Consider the following 21,499-nt stretch of genomic DNA (forward strand, 5'->3'; position numbering starts at 1 on the left):
TTCACAATACAGTATTGCAAATAAAGAGAAAACATTTCACTTTCACTTAAATAGCTTTTCTATCTTCAACTGAAATACTAAAAGAATGGCAGAACAATTCCCCTTAAGTAGTTACCTAAAGAATGTTCCAGTTATGTTAACCAGTGTTGTCCTATGTGCGAATATAACCCCCCCCCCCCCCCCCCCCCCCATCTCTTCCTAGTAGAGAGAATGCAAAACCTAAGTGGTTTAATAAAACCTCACAAGTTTGCTATTGTTTTGGACAAAAGAATATGAAGGCAAGCTCCGCCCACTGGCTTCAGCCTATATAATGGCAAGATAGAATCATGCCATCTCCTTGTCAAATCCCTTTGGAACTGCCCAAAGGCAATTCCCAAAGGCCTGCTCTGGGGCTTTCCCTCTTCCAGGTTCTACCTTCTGATGCAACTTTCTGTTCTGAACAAAGAAAAACTGCATCAGAAGGCAGGTGCCAGCAGAGGGAAGGCTCTGGAGCAGGCCTGTAGGAATCGCTGTCAGGAGGCTCAATAAGGTAGTGTAGAAGCACCGTGGCAGGAGTGAAACTAAAATGTCTTCCAGGCTCCTCAGCCACCAGGAATACGAGGCAAATACCAACTGTGATCAGAAGAAACTAAGGAGTCTAACACTGATGTTATCCACCTAGGAACAAATGACCTAGCCAATAATACCCCACTTGTAGTGCAGAGAGCTTTTCAAGAGCTGGGGGAGGGGTGCTTTTTCTGATGTACTACATACTTTTGGAAAGGGAGAGAAAAAGTTTACAAAATACCGAAAATTTCAATAGGTGGCTCAAAGCCTGGTGTCATCAAGGTTTTAGGTACATAGGAGGATGGGGCAATACATGGAAAAACAAGAGACTATATTGTAATGATGGGCTGCATCTCACTGTGGCAGGAAAAAGAATCCTTGGTGAGAAATTCAGACAATATATTTCTAGGCCTTTAAAACAATCTTAGCAAATCACTTCTTACCAACACAGCAGGATGCGAGACTAAAAAAAAACTAAACAGAAGATGAGACTGCCACTGAAATATAGCTGGAAAGCAATGATCACAAATGCTTGCAGTCTAAGCAACAAAGTTCATGATCTGCAAGCCCTGATGTTAGAGGCGGATTGTTGCTATCACAGAGACATGGTTCAATGATTCCTATGAATGGATGCAAACATACCAGGGCTACAATCTATTTAGGAAGGATAAGAGTTGGTCGAAAAAGGTGGAGGAGTAAGCTCTGTACATGAGAAACAATATCACAGCGACTGAAATGCCAGGGGCCTGGGGAAAGGAAGAAGCGATTTGGATCACCTTGAAAAGAGAATGAAACCTCTGTCCACATGGGTGTTGTCTACAGACCTCCGACACAATAAAACCAGATAAAGCTCTGGTTACAGATTTCCAAAAGTTGAGAAAGAAAGGGGAGGTGCTGTTGCTGGGAGATTTCAACCTGCTGTATGCGGACTAGAAAATTACACCTGCATAATCAGAAAGAAGTAGAGAGATTGTGGATGCCTTTCAAAGTGCTCTGCTCAGATAAATGGTGACTGAACCCACGAGGGAATGACGCTGGATCTGGTGCTCACAAATGGGGATAGTGTGTCTAATGTGCAAGTGGTGCCCACCTGGGCAGCAGGGTTCATCAAACTGTTTGGTTTGATATAATAGCTAAAGTGGAGGGCAGCTACTCGAATCTCAAAGCCCTGGATTTCAAACATGCTGACTTTAGTAAAATGGGGGAGTACCTTAAGTATGAGTTGATGGGCTGGGAGGACATATGAGAAGTGGAAAAGCAGTGGTCCAGGTTGAAAGGAGCTATAAATATGGCTACTGATCTTTATGCGAGGAAAGTAAATAAAAGAGAAAAAGTAAACAAATATTGTTCTCCAAGCAAGTGGCTGAGAAAATAAAGGCTAAAGAGTCGGCATTCATAAAATACAGAAAAACTCAAAAGAGGGACACAGAAGAATTCTGGATGAAACTGAAAGAAGCCTAGATAGATAGTGAAAGTGCAAGGACAAAGGGCTAGAAATGTAAGAAGGGGAGACAATTTTTTCAGGTATATTAGTGAAAGGAGAGAGACTAAAATGGGAATTGTGAAACTGAAAGATGCTGTGAACCACTATATGGAGAATGAGGAGGATAAAGCAAAAGTGCTAAACAAATACTTCTGTTCTGTGTTCACAGAAGAAAATCCTAGAGAAGGACCACAATACTGGGAAAGGTAAATATGAAAATGGAGTGGAAACAGCACCGTTCACGGAAGAAAGTGTTTATGAACAACTTGAAAATCTGAAGGTGAACAAAGCCATGGGACCAGACGGTATCCATCCCAGGATATTGAGGGAGCTCAGAGAGGATCTGGCGGGTAAAGATTTGTTTAATAAATCCTTAGAGATAGGAGAGGGACTATGGGACTGGAGAAAAGCGGATGTGGTCCCTCGTCACAAAAGTGGTAACAGAGAAGAAGCTGGAAACTACAGACCAGTAAGCCTCACTTTGGTTACTGGAAAAGTAACGGAAGCGATGCCGAAGGAAAGGATAGTTAATTTCCTGGAGTCCAATAGGTTATAAGACCCAAGACAACATGGTTTTTCGTGCCAAATGAATCTAATTGAATTCTTTGACTGGGTGACCAGAGAATTGGATCAAGGAAGTGCACTACATGTAATCTACTTTGATTCAGCAAAGCCTTTGACACGGTTCCTCATAGGAGGTTCTTGAATAATTTGACAGGCTGAAGTTAGGACCCAAAGAGGGGAACTGTTTGACAGACAAATTCCAGAGGGTGGTGGTTAATGAAATTCAATCAGAGGAAGGAAAGGTGAGTAGTGGAGTGCCTCAAGAATAAGTGCTGGAGCCATTCTGTTCAATATATTTGTGAGCAACATTATCAAAGGGGTAGAAAATAAGGTTTGCTTTTTTGCGGATGAAACCAAAATTTGTAACAGAATGGACACTCCGGAGGAAGTGGAAAACATGAAAAAGGATCTGCAAAAGTTAGAAGAATAGTCTGTTTGGCAATTAAAATTCAACACAAAGAAGTGCAGAGTGATGCACTTTGGCGGTGAGAGGCTGATATGCACAGACAGCGAGAGGGACCTTGGGGCGATAGTAGCTGAGGGTGACGAAACAGTGTGACAAGGCAGTGGCCGTAGCCAAAAGGATTCTAGGCTGTATAGAAAGGTGTAACCCACAGAAGAAAAGAGTTGTTGATGCCCCTGTACAAGTCATTGGTAACACCCCCCACTTGGAGTACTGTGCTCAGTTTTGGAAGCCATATCTTGCCAAAGATGTAAGACGACTTGAAGCGGTCCAGAGGAAGAAGACAAATGGCATGGGACTTGCGCCAAAAAATATATGAGAAGAGACTGGAAGTCCTGAATATGTATATCCTAGAGGAGAGGAGGGACAGGGGAGATATGATACGGATGTTTAAATACTTGAAAGGTTTTAATATAGAAACAAATATTTTCCAGAGAAGGGAAAATGGTAAAATTAGAGGACATGAATTGAGGTTGAGGGGTGATAGACTTAGGAGTAATGTCAGAAAATTCTTTTTCACAGAGAGGGTGGTGAATGCCTGGAATGCCCTCCCAAGGAAGGTAGAAGAAAAAAAATGGTGGTGGAATTCAGAAGGCATGGGATGAACACACAAGATCTCTAATTAAAAAATGAATGGTATATTAGAGAAAGAGGTTCAGATCTGACCACCCAGGCCCTCTGAAGGAGGAATATCATCATTGTGACCCTGGTCCACTGTTTTGTTATTCAGAAACCACCAATTGAGAAGGATTAAAAATATATAATTCTCATTCTTGTATCTGACCATACATTTACAGGTAAATTTCAACAAGACAAGAGCCCCCAGGGCTAATACTCTGGGTCATAAGTAGGAACTGCTTATGATGCCTCTCAGTGACTTTGGCCACATCTGGAAACATACAAACTTTTAATGCACAAAACAGTATCCTTATGTCGAAAATAAAGCTTCAAAAGTCAGTCTGTCATAGTCAAGTGCCATAGTAGCAATCAACGTGGATGGAATTACAGGTTCCTCTTTAGAAGATTCTAAAAAAGCTGCTAAATTTAAACTATCCTCAGAAATAGAAGACTAATGATCCACATCTCCTTCTATATTTTTTCTTAAATGGAGGAAGACAGAATACCCCTAGAGGCAGGGGATATTGACACTAGGTACACAAAGAATCTCAAAAAGATATTTTTTTAAATATTTCCTGTGCAGAACCAGATATCCTAGGGAAATTTATTAAAGATTCATCCTGCGCACTTGATTCTTCAAATTTTCACATTGACGTTCCAGTCTTACCTGATCTTTAATCAAAGCAGGGACTCTAAAGTATGATTGCGCTCATTAGGCCTTAGTGTTTATTTCTACTATATGGTTTGATCTCTTGCCTTTCTCCAAAAATTGTGGACTTTAGGAATGGTATGTTACAAGATTTTCCTTTTTGATAATTGCCTTTGCTTATTTCAAGATATTATCTTGATGTATATTTTGGAAATTCAATAAAAATAAAATAAGAAAATGAATGGTATAATAAAAAAAAAAAAAAAACAACAACTTTGGGTTGCATATGTGTTTGCATTTCAAGTGGTGCTTAGACAGCACCTCTGGCTGTAAAACTAAGGTCGGTGCTGGGCTGGCTTGAATGACTTATGTCCTGCATATAGCAATCCAGTTTAGGATGGGCTGGAGAGTGCTTTGATGGAGACTCCAGTAATTTGGAACATGAGGACAGTGCCGGGCAGACTTTTACGGTCTGTGTCCCGCAAATGACATGACAGATTTGGATAGGCTGGAGTGGGCTTTGACGGCAACTCCAGAAGTTGGAACATAAAGACAGAGCCCGGTGGACTTCTACGGTCTATATCCCAGAAACACCAAAGAAAGACCATGATCAAATATAGAATCTCACATTCATTGTTGATTTAATCTTGAATTGATAATTAATGTGACCGTTGGGCACACTGGATGGACCGTTCAGGTCTTTATCTGCTGCCACTTACTATGTTAGGAGTAAGGAGGGGAAAAAAGTTCTGAACCTTGCGGGGGGGGGGGGGGGGGGGGGGGGACTGAGAAGCTCTGGACCCAAGAGGGGGGCAACTGGAGGGATTGGGGGAAGAGATGCTGGACTTAAGGGAGGGGCAGCTGGAGGGCCTGGGAGGAAGTGATGCTGGATCTGAGTGTGGCTGCTGGGGCAGCTGCTGAAAGGAAGGCAAAGATATGGGAGGGGAGCTATCGGAGGTGAGGCAGGGAGGTGCTGGACTTGTGGAAGGGAAGGCGGAGAGGTGCTGGACCCACGGGAGGGGGTGTTGGGAGGGAAGGCGGAGAGGTGCTGGACCCACGGGAGGGGGTGTTGGGAGGGAAGGCAGAGAGGTGCTGGACCCACTGGAAGGGGTGTTGGGAGGGAAGGCAGAGAGGTGCTGGACCCACGGGAGGGGGTGTTGGGAGGGAAGGCAGAGAGAAGCTGGATCCACAGGAGGAGGGCTGCAGGAGGGATTGGGAGAGATGTGCTGAATCCGCAGGGAGGAAAGAAGGGTTGCTGGAGAGATTGGAAAAGGTGTGCTGGATCCGCAAGGGGAGAGGAGGGCTGCTGGAGGGATTGGGAGAGGTGTGCTGGACATGTGGAAAAGGGGCTGGTGGAGGAGAGAGAAGAGAAAGATGCTTAATTAGGAGATGAATGAAGAGTTAAATACTGAACACACAATGGAAGGGATAAATGGAGGGCAGGTGAGCCAGATGCTATCCTGGAGGGGGGAGGGAAGAGAGAAGGTAGATGACGTGGGGGTCAGAGAGGAGAGCAGCAGGACACAGGGAGGTATACAGGAAGAAGGGAGATGGGCATGGAGAGCAAAGGAACAAGGACAAAAAGGAGATGCTACATAGGGATAGAATATGGGCATAGAGAGGCAATGCCAGATACAGGAGGGGATATATGGACACAGATTGAAGATGCTAGACATACGGGGAAAATAGGAACACAGAAGATGCTGGACTTGAGGGGGCATAGGACACAGAGGAGTGATACTGGACAAAGGGGAGTTGCTAGACAGGGAAGTAAAGGGGACACAGAAAAGAAATGCTGAACATGGGGGAAAACAGGAGCATTGGTGGAAGATAAATGGGGAGCATGGATAAAACAGAAATGTCAAATGGACAGGAAACCCTAGCAAGTGAGTTGAGAAGACAGAGGGAAACAGAAACCAGAGCCTGGGACCAACACAATTTGAAAAATAAAGGTGACCAAACAAAAAGGTAGAAAAATAATTTTTATATTCTATTTTGTGATTAGAAAGTGTCAGATTGAAATGTGTATCCTGCTGGTGTTGACATGGCTGGGGCCCAGGGCAGAAATTTGGGATGAACCCCAAAAATCACTACCAGGCCGTGCCTTCAAGTTCAAGCAGGTTTAGGGTTCTCTTTGGCCAACTGTCCTAGTTGCACTCCCCTAACACCATCCCTGGCATGTGTGACCTTTATATTTTGCACAAAATAGGAGGAAATGCATCTCTTTCCATTTCTTTGGTGGTGTACTACATATGCAAGGTGTGACATCTTGAGATTTTGGTTTAATTTACATTTTATCATTTTTGGTCAGCTATTCTGTATTTGGCATTTGTGTTCTGTACGACTGAGGTATTCTGTAAGCATGAATTTTTATGTAGCATTCTGCAGTAATTTGACTTGTTCAGTTTTCCCAATAGTGGAGGGAATGTTGGGGGGGGGGGGAAGAGGAGGCAAGAGGGTTTTGTTGATCCTTGTTCTGTATTATTGTTTGTGATTTATAAATGACAGATGTACAGATTATTCCTTTTTATACATAATTAAAATGATCTCAATATAAAAACATAACAGTTCAAGGGTTGTGCAGATACGGTCAGAGCTCACAGAGATAGTGTGGGGATGGGGACAGACTTATTTTCAAATTTTCAAATATTCAAAAGGTAAGAAGTATCTCAAAAAGAGGACAAGGAAAATATTTGGGAAGAGTGAGGGAAGCAAGGAAGGTAGTCAGAACTGCAAAGGTACAAAGGAAGTAGTAGTTACGACCGTCTGTAAGAGAAAGACAGTAAATCAGTCCCTAAGTTAGCAGAACACAGTGACAAGATTTTTTTTTATTTAGTTATGTTAGTAATAGGAGGAACTATTGATACACTGAAAAGGACAAATGTGTGTAAAACACAGAAAATAACAGCAATACTTACCATATAATTTATGATTTTTCTTCAGACTTTTCTTGCACATAATAGATCAAACAATGCCACTCCCATTTACAAAAGGGCAGGGTATGTGTGGATCCAGAAAACAAAGTGATGGACTTAAGTAGAACATATTTTAGAATTAACTGTGCTTAGAAAAAGAAGCTCTAGCAGTTCCAGTGATAGATCTGTCCATTCTTCAGAGACAGAAGTGGTTCCAGAGGACTACAGAGAAACAAATGTAGTTCACTTCAGTAAAAGTGAGACTAGAGGGTAGGCAGGTAACTATTAGTCCAACATCAGTGATGGGTACATTAATGGCGTCGCTCTTTAAAAGACAGCACAGAATCTCAACGCCAGCAGGCTACAGAATTCCAAGACAATATGGTTTTACTAGAGGATCATAGAATCATCATGACAAGTAAAAGCTAGCAGACCAAAATAATTAGAGAAGGGCCAAGCAGCGGAGGTGACCGATATACCTGCATTCTAGTAATGCTTTGCCACTGTTGTACAAAAGTCTCAAACTAAGTAGCACTGAGATGGGTCCTAAATTGAGTTAAGTGGTTGAGTGATTAAACATAGGATAGCAGTAAATGGTGTTCACTAAAAACCAGTCCTGGGTCAAGGCTCTGTTTAGAAGGAAAGGTTTGTTTTTTTTGCAGATAGTAAGATAAAAGAGATAAAATGAAGGATCAAAGGAAACTAAAACAGTGGCTAACTTTCAATGCATACAGTGTACACCAGTAGTTCTCAGTGTGTGAAGACACACTGGTGCATCACCAAAAATTTGACAGCCAGCATATTTGTGCTCTCTAATAATCCCGTGTGTGGCAGGTGGGAGAGAGTTGATAGGATGTCAAGTACTTGAAAATTGTTTTAATTATTTTTTTTATTTTTTACATAGCAAGAGATTTATTTTTTACACTTAAGTTCCCGGTGTAGGCCCAAAGGACATAACTAATTCCTATTTGTGCCAACCCACCCCTCTGTCCTATCAAATATTGTAGTTCATCCCGTTCTATCCTCTCTCTAGTTGCTCATGTCACATTTACCTTACTCTACCCCATATTAGCTTTGTAAGCCACTCAAATTGTATTTGATTGGGGGGGGGGGGGGGGAGAGAGAAATACTAAATTCTCATTAAACTTTGAACTTTCCATTACTAGTCCCTAGTTCTATCAGCAGCCCAAATTAGAAATGTTGCTGGCCTCTGGTCCATCCCGCTCTTCCACCCTGGCATCAGATCCAAGTGTATTTCTCTTGCCTCATGGATAGCTACAATGAAATGATATACAAGATTTTGTCTCTCTTTAGCCGAGAATTGTCGTATTCAGTGTATCATGCACGTGAACATTGTCTGTCAGGTGTGTCACAACAGAAAGAAGGTTGAGAACCACTGGTGTAGAGTGTCATGTGTCTGGAATTCAGTAATCCTAGAGCAATATAAGAGAAAGAAATGAGACACTGAAGTATGCCAAACAGGAGAGAGATCTCAGGGTAATCATATCTGAATATTTCAAGTCTACAAAACATAGTGACAAGGCAGTAACTAGACCTCTAGGAATGCTAGGACACGTGGAGGGGCATAATCGAATGGGGCGCCCAAGTTTTCCTGAGGGCGTCCCCGCAGGACGGCCCCATGAATAGGCGGGGAAACCGCTATTATCAAAACAAGATGGGCGTCCATCTTTCGTTTCGATAATACGGTTGTGGACGCCCAAACCTCAACATTTAGGTCGACCTTAGAGATGGTCGATGTCAACCTTAGAGGTGGTCGACCTAAATGTTGAGATGGTCGATCCCCGTTTTCGGCGATAATGGAAACTGAGGACACCCATCTCAAAAATGACCAAATCCAAGGCATTTGGTCATAGGAGGAGCCTGCTTTCGTACTGCACTGGTCCCCCTCACATACCAGGACACCAACCGGGCACTCTAGGGAGCACTGCAGTGGACTTCACAAATTGCTCCCAGGTGCATAGCTCCCTTACCTTCGGTGCTGAGCCCCCCAAAACCCACTCCCCACAACTGTACACCACTACCATAGCCCTAAGGGGTGAAGGGGGGCACCTACATGTGGGTACAGTGGGTTTCGGGTGGGTTTTGAAGGGCTCACATTTACCAGCACAAGTGTAACAGGTAAGGGGGAGGGGCCTGTGTCTGCCTGCCTGAAGTGCACTGCACCCACTAAAACTGCTCTAAGGACCTGCTTACTGCTATCATGAGAAAAGACGGCTGAGGGGAGATATGATAGAGATCTATAAAATGAGTGGAGTGTAACAGGTAGACATAAATCGATTGTTTACTCTTTCCAAAAATACTAGGACTAGGGGAACACACAATGAAGCTACAAAGTAGTACATTTAAAATGAATCGGAGAAAATGTTTCTTCACTCAACGTGTATTTAAAATCTGGAATTCATTGTCAGAGATTGTAGTAAAAGCAGTTTGCTTAGTAGGGGTTAAAAAAAAAAAAAAAAGGTTTGGATGGCTTCCTAAAGGAAAAGGCTTGGGGAAAATCCACTGCTTATTTCTAGGATAAGCAGCATAAAATGTATTGTACTTTTTGGGATCTTTCCAGGTACTTGTGATCTGGATTGGCCACCGTTAGAAACAGGATGCTGGGCTTGATGGGCCTTCGGTCTGTCCCAGTATGGCAATATTTATGTACTTATGTAAAAGTTAAAACCACAGAAAGCAGATCTTGTGGCACAGCAAGGGAAGGGATGCAGTTTAGATAGACCTGGCTGATGTTTATCTGCTATCATATTTGTTTCTGTATGACACCCACACTCAAAAATACAGGCGGGATCAACCTTGTACTAACACATCATTAAACTAAGAAAACAAAACTCTTCTAGCTAATTAATATTTATCTTAAGTACTCTTAGGAAGTGGGAATTTGCGATTCAGCCCCCTAAGAAAACATACAAAAGCATGCTTCATTAAACTTAAGTAATAAAATTGATCTGTCTTAGTTTGCTGTCCCAGCAGACACACAGACTGACAGAAGCACACACATCTGCTAAAAAAAAAAAAAAAAAAAAAAGAGGTAACACAGGGATTATCAAATCATACAACTAAAATAAGAGTTCAATTTTATTCTATGGGCAGTTATTGCTTCACTTTTGTGGACAGCACAAACCACTTCTATTAAGTAATTGAGGGAGGAACTATCCATTGGCATATTTTGTAGGCTGCAAGAATTAATTTGCTTCCCATCCCTTTATACACCTCAATCATGCTTTTGATTAAGAAGCTGTATTATGACATCAAGTGCAGAACTGCTTTTCTTCAATCACCTGGGAAGATTACCCTTTCTTTGTTTTTCGCATCTGGGAAAACAGATCAGCACACGAGTTTTCTACAAACCATTTATAGACAGGTAAAGGTTATTTAACCTCTCCCTCTAAAGGGAAATAAATAATTTTGTTATTTGCATTGTAAATGCCTTAGTATCTAAAGTTCACTTCTTTTCATGCCAGCAGCCAAGCTAGCACATATGATATTATGTTCACCAGTGAGGTTTAACCCAACTGTCAAAATATTTCTCATCTACTCAAAACTGTAAGACACTGTCATGTTCCACTATTACAAGCACTCACCTTAAAGTCTGTGTTATTGATGTATTCAAACACCAGCGCTGGCGTCTTGGACTGTAAGAGAGAATGAGGAGAAACTTGTAAAAAAAAAAAAAGAAGACTTAAGAAAAAGTTTCTGCCTTGAAACAACCCAACTCTAAGTAGTACAAAACCTGAATCATAGCTGAATTACTGCACTTAAACTTATTCCAAAGAATTCGAGAGAATGACCTTAGTACTGAATCTTGCAGCTCAAAGGCTTTAAAGAAGCACATTTAATTACAAAAAACTTTTACTAGGTCCCAACTGTCACATGTTGGAGAGAATATTTAATTCAATCCTATAAATCATTAGAAATGTTAAAACTTCAACTACTAATCAGTGTATTTTTTAAAAGTATTTCACAATGTAGGAATACAAATGTGATTTATGAGTGTGAAATAAGAATATCTTCCCCTTCATACTCATGATTACAATGGTACTGACTATAGTTTTTACTATTCTTGAGATGGGTTAATGATACTAATCTACATCCCCACTGCAAGGATGTTTAAGTGAAAAACCACTTGAGGCAAACTTGATACAGTGCAATATTTGATAACAAGTACTTTTCTCTCCATTAACCTGCCATAGAGATTTTCATTCAAATTTATTTTATTTTATACAAAAGAGTGATAAAAGGTTTGAAATGAATGCTTTGGAAGTACGAACCTGGATCTGGATTTATTACTCTTTCCAAACCAGAGTTCAAAGCAAGTTATATTTCAGGTACAGTAGGTCTTACTCTGCCTCAAGATGGCATACTCTATAAGTTGTACCTAACGCAATGGAGGGTGAAATGACTTGCTCAAGATCACAAGGAGCATCAGCAGTGGCGTACCAAGGGGGGGGGGGCGGTCCGCCCCGGGTGCACGCCGCTAGGGTGGGGGGGTGCCGCGCGCCTGTCAGCTCTTCGTTTCCATGCTCCCTCTGCCCAGGAACAGGTTACTTCCTGTTCCGGGGCAGAGGGAGCATGGAAACGAAGAGCCGACAGGCGCGCGGCACACCCCCCCCCCCCCCCGGGGGGGGGGGGGGGGTTCTTTCGCCGGGGAGTCACGCTGCACCCGGGGGGCGGGGCGCATCGGTGATCCGCCCCGGGTGTCAGCGCCCCTAGGAACGCCACTGAGCATCAGTGAGAAATTGAGGATGTGAACCATGGCTTCTATGGATTTCAGTATGTTGTTCTAGACTACCACTAACATTTTAGCTAAATAGATGCTGAATCTGGAGAATAAGATTAATCTTTCTCCCCCCCCCCCCCATCTACTCATTCTAAAAGAACAGGATAATGTATTAACTACTTTATAGCTAACATCTTGTTTCAAAAAATCAAATCCCAAACCTCAGCACATGTTTACCACCACCACTACCTAGGTGCCCTGCTGACATCTTTAAAGAGGCCAGAGAGAATGCATTAGTTTTCCTTCCATAATCTTGTTTGCTCTATTTCTGTTGATAAAACTGTCATCCTTCTGTTTGCAGTTCAAAACTTTAGGGTCATATTCAACTCCTCTCTCCCCTTCTCTGCACATATCGAACACACACTACTAAAGTTTCTCTTACCATCAAAATCTGTCCCCCAGTCTTTCCAGGTATGCCACCAACATGCTTATCCATTCTTACTGGCTTACACTTACGATTACTGTGATCTGCTTGTCACAACCTCTTTTCAAATTGCAACACTGGCTCCCTATTTACTTCCATATAGAATTCAAGTTTCTTCTATTATCTATACATTCCCTCCACACCACCTCCACAGGGCTGGATAAAACCCCAGGTCACCTAAAATATGGCACCTGTTTCATGATGCAAAATTGGAGCAGATAGTAGGTGGAGGAATTGCACGGAGCTGCAGGAATAGCAGGAAGTGGAGGGGGAAATCAAAAAGAGTAAAATATTAAAGACCCAAGAAAAAAAAAAAAGCTTTATATTTTCCCTTAGCTCTCAGGAACTTTGGCTGATGCACAAGTTTTTTTTTTCAAAGAAAAACAAATGTTGTACTCCATCTCCACCTATACCTTCCCCGCCTTTCACAATAAAAATAAAATAAAATATATACATACACACACTTTAGTCACTTATTTCATGGAGCAGTGGAGGAATGACTATGAGCAATTGTAGTCTTATTTAAATTGACAGAGAATCACAATTCCTGTTTATACAACACTTATCCAAACAGGATCTCAATCTAAATATGCAATTAAACAGGTATTTACTGGATTAACACAGAACTATTGACTCCCTTAGTTTGTCTTGTATCCTCCATACTATCTTATGTGCCTCTTCTGTGTGAACTAAAGCAACTCAAAACATACATGCATGATTCCACCAAAAAAGTATCCAATTTTAGTACTTGTTACATGAACACAGACCCATATTTTTTATACCCTCAAAAACTCTAGATATCTGGAAAATAAAAATCTTATTCACAAGCTATAAATACTGAATAGAAACTCTATATACAAATATATATATATATATATGGCCACCTCATTGATGATACAAATTGGAAAAGAGAGATGGGCAAGGGTGTAACTCCAAACCTGGAGAGAAAAAACCGCCCTACTGATAGCTGGAGGTAGGGAATTAATTGACAATTTCCTGTAAGACAGTTTTGCCTTGTTTGACTCAGGGTGTATGTTCTGATCTATATGGTCAATAGTTTCATTTCATTTATTACCATTTATATACCGCCCTTGTCCCCAGAGCACTGTACAGTTCAAACACGCATAATAAAATATTATAAAATACAATACAATGCAATTAAGGGTCTTAGCTATTTGACAATCTTTTTTTCTAGTTGAAACTGTTATTTGTTGACAGACCTATATTAAAGCATTATCTCCTGTCCCCTGAATTCTAACATCTTATGAATCATGGCGTGGAAAAAAGGGATGGGGTCACAGATATAGCTAAATCAGATCTAGCATTGATCAATTTATTTCTGGAGTCAGTGATTGTAATGCCTATTTATAAGCACAGAACTTCTAAGCATGCAATGCTGGCTCTACTAAGAGTTCTGGTCATATGCTTACATATTAACGTAGTTAATTATGACAGATAAAGGTCTGTATGGTCCATCCAGTCAAACAAGTAAGCCAGAGTTGTGCCTGCCGCTTCATAAAATGTTACACACCTTTATGCCCTGTTTAAAGCAGGACAACCAAGTTTTGCTTTGATTTTATACTTTAGTTAACAATGAATTCTTGCTCCAGTTTCACGAAGTCCTCAACCTAGTTATGGTGGTGCTTATGACCTAGCCAAATTATTCCAAAGAAAAACATTAGAAATTCATTGCTCTCTTGGAGAAGTATAAAGGGGATGCAATTCTTTTGTTAACAGAATTGGCTGATTCTTTCCCCTAGTTTACTGAATTTTTTTGGAGCATCGGATAATATGGAAACAGCTAGGTTACTTCAGAGATTGGCCAAAGGTGGCAGTTTTTTTGATCCCTGTGGCTATTTAACCATCTGTTCAAGAGTCAGGTCTTATTTTTAAAGTCCATTTTATATAGTTCAATAGATGAAGGCAAAATGCCATGTCTTTTCAAACTGGCTCAGATCATGAAAATGGAAACATCAGAATTGGCATTGGCCTCAAATTATAGGCTACTTACAATTGTAGCTAAAATACTACAGTCTATGGGATTACTCTAGAAGATGGTCAGAAGGGGGGATCAATTCAGCTGGTTTTACGGACTGGACATAATACCAAAACATTCCTATGTTCTTTATCTAATAACCTAAGATAACTGATGGATCAGAGAGGCTCAGAAATCCTGATCTTACCTAACTTTTTCCAACCACTTTATATGTAGGCAGTTTTATTCTGATGCACCAAACATGTGTTTTAAGGATGGGGGATATAGTGGCTGCTTGGATTGAATTTTCTCAAGTAACGGAGTGCAGGCAGTGTTTAGAAATACTGAGGGGGTCTAACTAGATTCCACCAGGTTCTCCACTCCTCTTATTTGCACTCTTTAACCTGTTGAATTTTCAGTTACATTTATGAATTCTTCAAAAATCAATCACCCAATGTAGGAATAAAATCCAACAAGCTTCCATGAAAAATCAATGATTAATAAAATGGCACTCAATCTCATAAGGGGATCAGTAAATTAAAACTCATTAATAAGGACCATCATACAATGGATGTAAGCATATCTGCTGTAATATGTAGCTGATTTAATTTAATTTCAGGTCAGGTTCAAGGCAGGTTATGTGTTTGTACAGCGCTGCGTACACTTTGTAGCGCTCTAGAAATGTTAAATAGTAGTAGTAGTTATATGATTAGTCCAAATACAAATTACAATACATATCATTTACATAGTGCTCATCCAATTTCATTAAGTTAAACACATTAATACTAGTAAACTTCAAATCAGTCTATCTTAAACTATGTTTACTAAGTTAATTCAATAAATACTGATGAGAGAGATAGGTTTTTCATATTCAAAAATGCCTAAACAAATTTATATTCCTTATGTCACTTAGTGTGTTACTATGCTATATGTTACATTACCAGCAGTGAATTCTATTCTATTGGTCTGCAACCTGCAATAGTCTTGTTTCTTGAACTCTGCATTCTAAAATAGAAAGCTGATGGTCACCGGTGCTCCTTTTTCATTTCGTAACTCCCTTCATGAGATTGAGCAAGTGTGTCCTTTGATTAAGGGTTGAGTTTTCATGGAAAGTTAAAATTTAAAAACATTTGAAGCTAGTACAAACCACTGCTGTGCATCTGATTGCTTGTAGGGGATGAGAATGTATTGCCTTCACTGTGTTCTTTACAGTGGCTTCCAATGGATAAGCAAGTCCACTTTAAGCTTCTTTAACATTCAAGGTGATTAATGAAAAAAAAAAAAAAAAACTCCTGTGCATTTGAAGTACCACCTTATGCTCTACTGATGTAATGCTTGTAACTACTAAAGCCAGACTATTTTCTGGAATTCTTCTACAAAGACAAAATGCTTTGGCCTCAGATTTAAAATTAGAATAAGTGAATTTTTGTTGACAATTGAAACAAATTAGTTTTATGAATGTTTCTGATATTGATTAATAACCTGTAGAAGTAGATATTGTTCACGTTTTACTTTAAGAATTTTTTTAAAATAGCTGTATGTTAGAAGATTTTAAATTAACATGTTTAAAGTACAATTAAGGCCCCCTTTTACAAAGCTGTGCTTGCAGCTGCCACATGGCAATGCTGACACAGCTCATTCAAAGTGAATGGGCTGTGTTGGCATTGCCGCACTGGCAGCTGCTAGTGCGACTTTGTAAAAGGGCGTCTAAATTAATATACTTTGTTTTGTACTGAATTTTTCAATTTGTAAATGTGAGTTACAAGTTTAGAATGATTATATAATTAAATGAAGGAACTAGAAGGGGAAGCCAAAACTTCAGTGATCTGGAAGCACAGTACGTACACCACTACCCACAGCTCAAAATATTTTGTTTGAAACCATTGGGGGTGGGGTCATAATATAAACAGCAGTAATATCTTATAGCACTCTAGAAAGTTTGATATCACTATACATTATATAGTTTTATTGTACAAGTTCTAGGTATAGCAATATTTTATAAATATTTAATAATTGAATTCCCACACTCAAGTCATAGCTATAGCACACTTATTTAATCTCAGAAATGACACGCAGTCAGGCACACTTGACACTGATTTGCTAACTTTGTGGTACTTCTATATGGATGATTCCCGAGGCCCCAGAACAGAAGAATTTCCTTTCTGCTATGTCTGACTTGGGTGTCTGTTGAGACAGCTATTCATTCATATGGTCAGCCATATTCCGGATTTGGCTATGTTCCCTGAGCCATTAACATAGTTTTGTTCAAGGATTTAATTACAACTGCAGCTCCCTGATATATCATGATTTTCCAGCTCACTGAGAATCAAAACTATGGCCCTTGGGACAGAAGGGCTGAAGATTTGTGGCTGAGACCACAGAAATGATAGACTAAATCTGGTGAAATATCCTCTGGGCAACAAGAAACCTGTCCTCAGAGGTTCCTATTTGAACATAGGATATGTTCTTGATTAATGATCAATAAAAGCAGAGCCAGGTTTAACAGTTTCTACTGGGCTTCTCCTCTGGATATACTGTTTGGCCTTGCTTTTCTCTTCCTTTTGCCATTGTTCCTGGTTTCCTATTCTTGTACCTAGTTGCTCCAATGTTGCCTGACTCCTGATCCATATATAGCTCTCCTGCCTACAAGGTCTGGACCCAGCTTTCTCAGGTATGCTGCCAATACAGGGCATGAGTACTCTCCCTCGGCAGGGCAGACCCTAATAATATAAGTACATAAGTAATGCCATACTGGGAAAAGACCAAGGGTCTATCGAGCCCAGCATCTTGTCCACGACAGCGGCCAATCCAGGCCAAGGGCACCTGGCAAGCTTCCCAAACGTACAAACATTCTATACATGTTATTCCTGGAATTTTGGATTTTTCCAAGTCCGTTTAGTAGCGGTTTATGGACTTGTCCTTTAGGAAACCGTCCAACCCCTTTTTAAACTCTGCTAAGCTAACCGCCTTCACCACATTTTCCGGCAATGAATTCCAGAGTTTAATTACACGTTGGGTGAAGAAACATTTTCTCCAATTTGTTTTAAATTTACTACACTGTAGTTTAATCGCATGCCCCCTAGTCCTAGTATTTTTGGAAAGCGTGAACAGACGCTTCACATCCACCTGTTCCACTCCACTCATTATTTTATATACCTCTATCATGTCTCCCCTCAGCCGTCTCTTCTCCATTTGCTTTGACTGAAACTCCCTTTAAACTTCAGAAGCAAAATAAAGAAGGGTAGGGGCATTAAACTTTTTCTTTAATAGGCTGCATGATTAATTTTATTTATAGCAATCAGATTGACCACCCTTCAAACATAAGTTTATCAAGGCAGTGAGTTGACTGCATCAATATTAATAATAGTAAATAAAAGCATGTTAGCTATTCAAATATATGGCCTCGGTTTTTGCCGATAATGGAAACCGAGGCCAGCCATCTCAAACCCGGCCAAATCCAAGGCATTTGGTCCTGGAAGGAGCCAGCATTTGTAGTGCACTGGTCCCCCTGACATGCCAGGACACCAACCGGGCACCCTAGGGGGCACTTATAAAAATTTTTTAAAAACATTAAAATAGCTCCCAGGTGCATAGCTCCCTTACCTTGGGTGCTGAGCCCCCCAAATCCTCCTCCCCCAAAACCCACTCCCCTCAACTCTACATCATTACCATAGCCCTTATGGGTGACGGGGAACACCTACATGTGGGTACAGTGGGTTTTGGGGGGGGAGGTTTGGAGGGCACCCATTTACCACCACAAGTAGGAAGGGAATGGGCCTGGGTCCACCTGCCTGAAGTGCACTGCACCCACTAAAAACTGCTCCAGGGACCTGCATACTGCTGTCAGGGAGCTGGGTATGACATTTGAGGCTGACATAAGAGGCTGGCAAAAAAGTTTTTAAAGTTGTTTTTTTGAGGGTGGGAGGAGGTTAGTGACCACTGGGGGAGTCAGGGGAGGTGATCCCCGATTCCCTCCGGTGGTCATCTGGTCAGTTTGGGCACTTTTTTGGGACTTGGACCTGAAAAAAAAGGGACCAAGTAAAGTTGGCCAAATGCTTGTCAGAGCCGGCTTTCTTTTTTCCATTAACGGGTGAAGCCGGCCATCTCGTACCACGCCCCAGTCCCGCCTTCTGTACCCTGCCGACACGCCCCCTTGAAGTTTGTCCGGTTCCGCGACAGATTGCAGTTGAGGCCGGCCAAAATCGGTTTTCGATTATGCCGATTTCGCCTGGCCTTGAGAGATGGTTGGCCATCTCCCGATTTGTGTCGGAAGATGTCCGGCATTCTCTTTCGAAAATAAGCTGGCTAGACAGGTAAGATAGAGCAATAGGAATAAGAAAATAAGGGGGATTAATTTAAGAAAGTTGCACACAGCCTGTAGTTGGTTAGTTTGTTTTCTTTGCACTGAGGTATGCGACACGTCAATGACTGGTTTCAGGGGGTTTCCCATTTTTCCTATACACCAGTTGAAATTTCCTTGTTGCATTCTTTTCATTTTAGTTTTGTGTTGCATACCAGGGCTAGTCAACTGGGACCTTTTTGGCATACTTATCAGTATTTTCACACCCTCTGTACTGCTTGGTGCTGGGTTTGTAAAGCGCTGAAATTGTCTCCTTCAGGGTTCTCCCTTGCTGCCTATACACAGTAATGGGGATTTCTTAACGGTTATATCTGTGGCTCATTTCCAATTCTAGAATGAGCGTGGTTTAACCTCTCTCTTTCAGGCAGTCACAGATACTGGAGTCTCGTGGCCATACCCATCCTTATGTGAAGAATATCAACTAGATGCCAAAGGTATGTTTATTTGCAATTTCAATACTACGTGTCCTCACTGCCCTTCTCAGCTCTGACTACTGAGATTCATGAACAGCTTTCTGAAACATATAGCCTGGAGGCACAGCAACAAGTTCCATTACGCTGCCACAAGATGCTATCAGAGCTTGTTCCTTCTTATGATTTAGGCCCTGTGGCTCAGTGGTGGTCGACTGATCTTGGGGTACAAGTGTCACCACACCATTTGCTTAAGAATTTGCAAAGTTGCCACAGCTTCACAAAACACGTCTCACATTGGGAGCAACAATATAAGCTCATGATGCGCCTTTTACATCGCCCCTCACCGCATTCATCAGGCCCATCTTCACGCAACTGGCTGCTGTCTGAAATGTCATCGGCTGATGGCCATCCTGGGTCATATGTTTGGACTTGATAATTCATTTGACGGTATTGGCAGAGCTTGGGAGCACACATCTGTGCAATGGACCCCCATGACCTCTGGCCCTTTTTGGCGTGTATATGATATGATGCATCCTAAGCCAAAAGGCTACCAAGGCTTTGTAAAACATTCTGCATTATTGAGAACTAAATGTATCCATTATTGGCTTGAGCCTGAACCTCCTTCCCTTGTACAATGGAGATGTTTAATGATTACACAGGCCTCCATGGAACATTGTGAGTTTTCAGAGTTTGACTTTTTGGAATTCATAGACTCCCACTGCCCGCAGTCAGTTATTAAATACTTGACTGTTGCTTCTTTCCTTCTTTGAGTCTCAACAGTTTGAATGAAATCCTACTAGGCACCGGCAGCCAAAGAAGTTGCTTCAATATTGGAGTTATATGTTGCAACATTTTGAACAACCTGTAAAGCCTCACAGCGAGTCGTGGAAACTCCAGATATAATGTATTGCAATAATCCAACACTGAGCACTAAGCTCTGAACTACAATTCTAAAGTCATAACCTGCCAGCATTAGTTCTTGCATACATAACCCTTCACCAATCTATACATCTACCCACTAGCATAAGTTCCGATTTCTCCACAACCTCTCAGTCTGTCTCAATTTCTGCCATATCCCACCTAACTTCCAAGGACATGATACCCGATTATCACACAACACAACCATCTGCTCTGGAGCAATTACACCAAATGACTTGATATCAAAGAGCAGTTATCTCCTCGACTGTTCCCAGATCTTAGATATCTAACCTAGGCAACCACTCTCTTCAAAATTCACAATTTCAAACCTAGGACTCATTTTCACTGACTTCACACCATACTGCTGCTGCTCCTTTACCATTTACTACACAAGCACACTAAACACCAAAACACAATGATCAGATCACTCCACCTTCAAAACCTAAACTGACCCTAGCATATGCATTTGTAATTTATTTTTTGCCCTTACAAGCTACTTTGTAGTGCCTCTACTTCATACTTTTAACTTGTGTTATAAGATTCTGTTTATTTTGTGGCTTAAATACTTATAAGCGCCAAATGTACATTCATCACCACAATTTTTTTTAAGTGTTCTATACTAGCACTTGGGTCACTGTCATTATGTTGTGAACATATGGGAGTATATGGAGGCCTAGCCTATGGTATTTGTTTGCTCTGGGGATTCATGTCCCTCTTTTGTCCTCTCCCCCCCCCCCCCGTTTTGTTTGGGGTGGGGTTCTAGTTCTGTGTGCATTTGACAAGATGGTTGAGAGCTCAGCTGTTCCTTGCATTCAGTAGTGAAGATGGTTGAGCTCAGCTGTTCCTTGAATTCAGTAGTGAAGACGTGTGGAAGATGTGGTGGGAAAAGGAACATCATGAGATGGCAGCATAGGCAAGCACTCTTCTCTGTCCTAAAACAAACTAGTTAATACATTACCTGGTTTAAATTTACATCTCAAATGTTAATCCATAGTACACTATCCTAAGCCTGAAAACAAGCTGACATTCATGGACTTAATTTACTGAAGTAGGGAAGCCAAACAAGAGGTAAGGAACAGAGGGTACCTACAATTTAATAGGGAGGCCCAGGAAGAAGTGCTTAGTGGAGGAAAGTCACAACATGCTTCCCAGAGGAACTAGAGTGGTTTTGAACCTTATGAATGATCACTCTCATCAGGGAAGAAATTATGGATCTAGCTTCCAACCTCATATTACTAAAATGGGTCAGCAGCTGGAGAAAATGAACTAAACATTGATGAAAAGGTTGATGAAAAGCCTAATAGGCTTCCAGAATCGACTCTTCCTTCACCTACTGCCTCCCCCAAAACTATTTGATAAAACAGAAGATA

General features: G+C 41.2%; 1 protein-coding gene across 1 annotated transcript in view; it reads right to left on the minus strand.

The window, feature by feature from the left end:
• Window positions 1-21,499, minus strand: part of CSNK2A2 (casein kinase 2 alpha 2) — a 244,649-nt gene that overhangs the window by 109,027 nt on the left and 114,123 nt on the right. The window contains exon 4 of the mRNA XM_030203585.1: window positions 10,844-10,894. Coding sequence (XP_030059445.1) covers window positions 10,844-10,894 — 51 coding nt within the window. The remainder of the gene's footprint in view (window positions 1-10,843; window positions 10,895-21,499) is intronic.

The sequence above is a fragment of the Microcaecilia unicolor genome, chromosome 5 (assembly GCF_901765095.1).
Source record: "Microcaecilia unicolor chromosome 5, aMicUni1.1, whole genome shotgun sequence".
NCBI classification, from domain to species: Eukaryota; Metazoa; Chordata; class Amphibia; order Gymnophiona; family Siphonopidae; genus Microcaecilia; species Microcaecilia unicolor.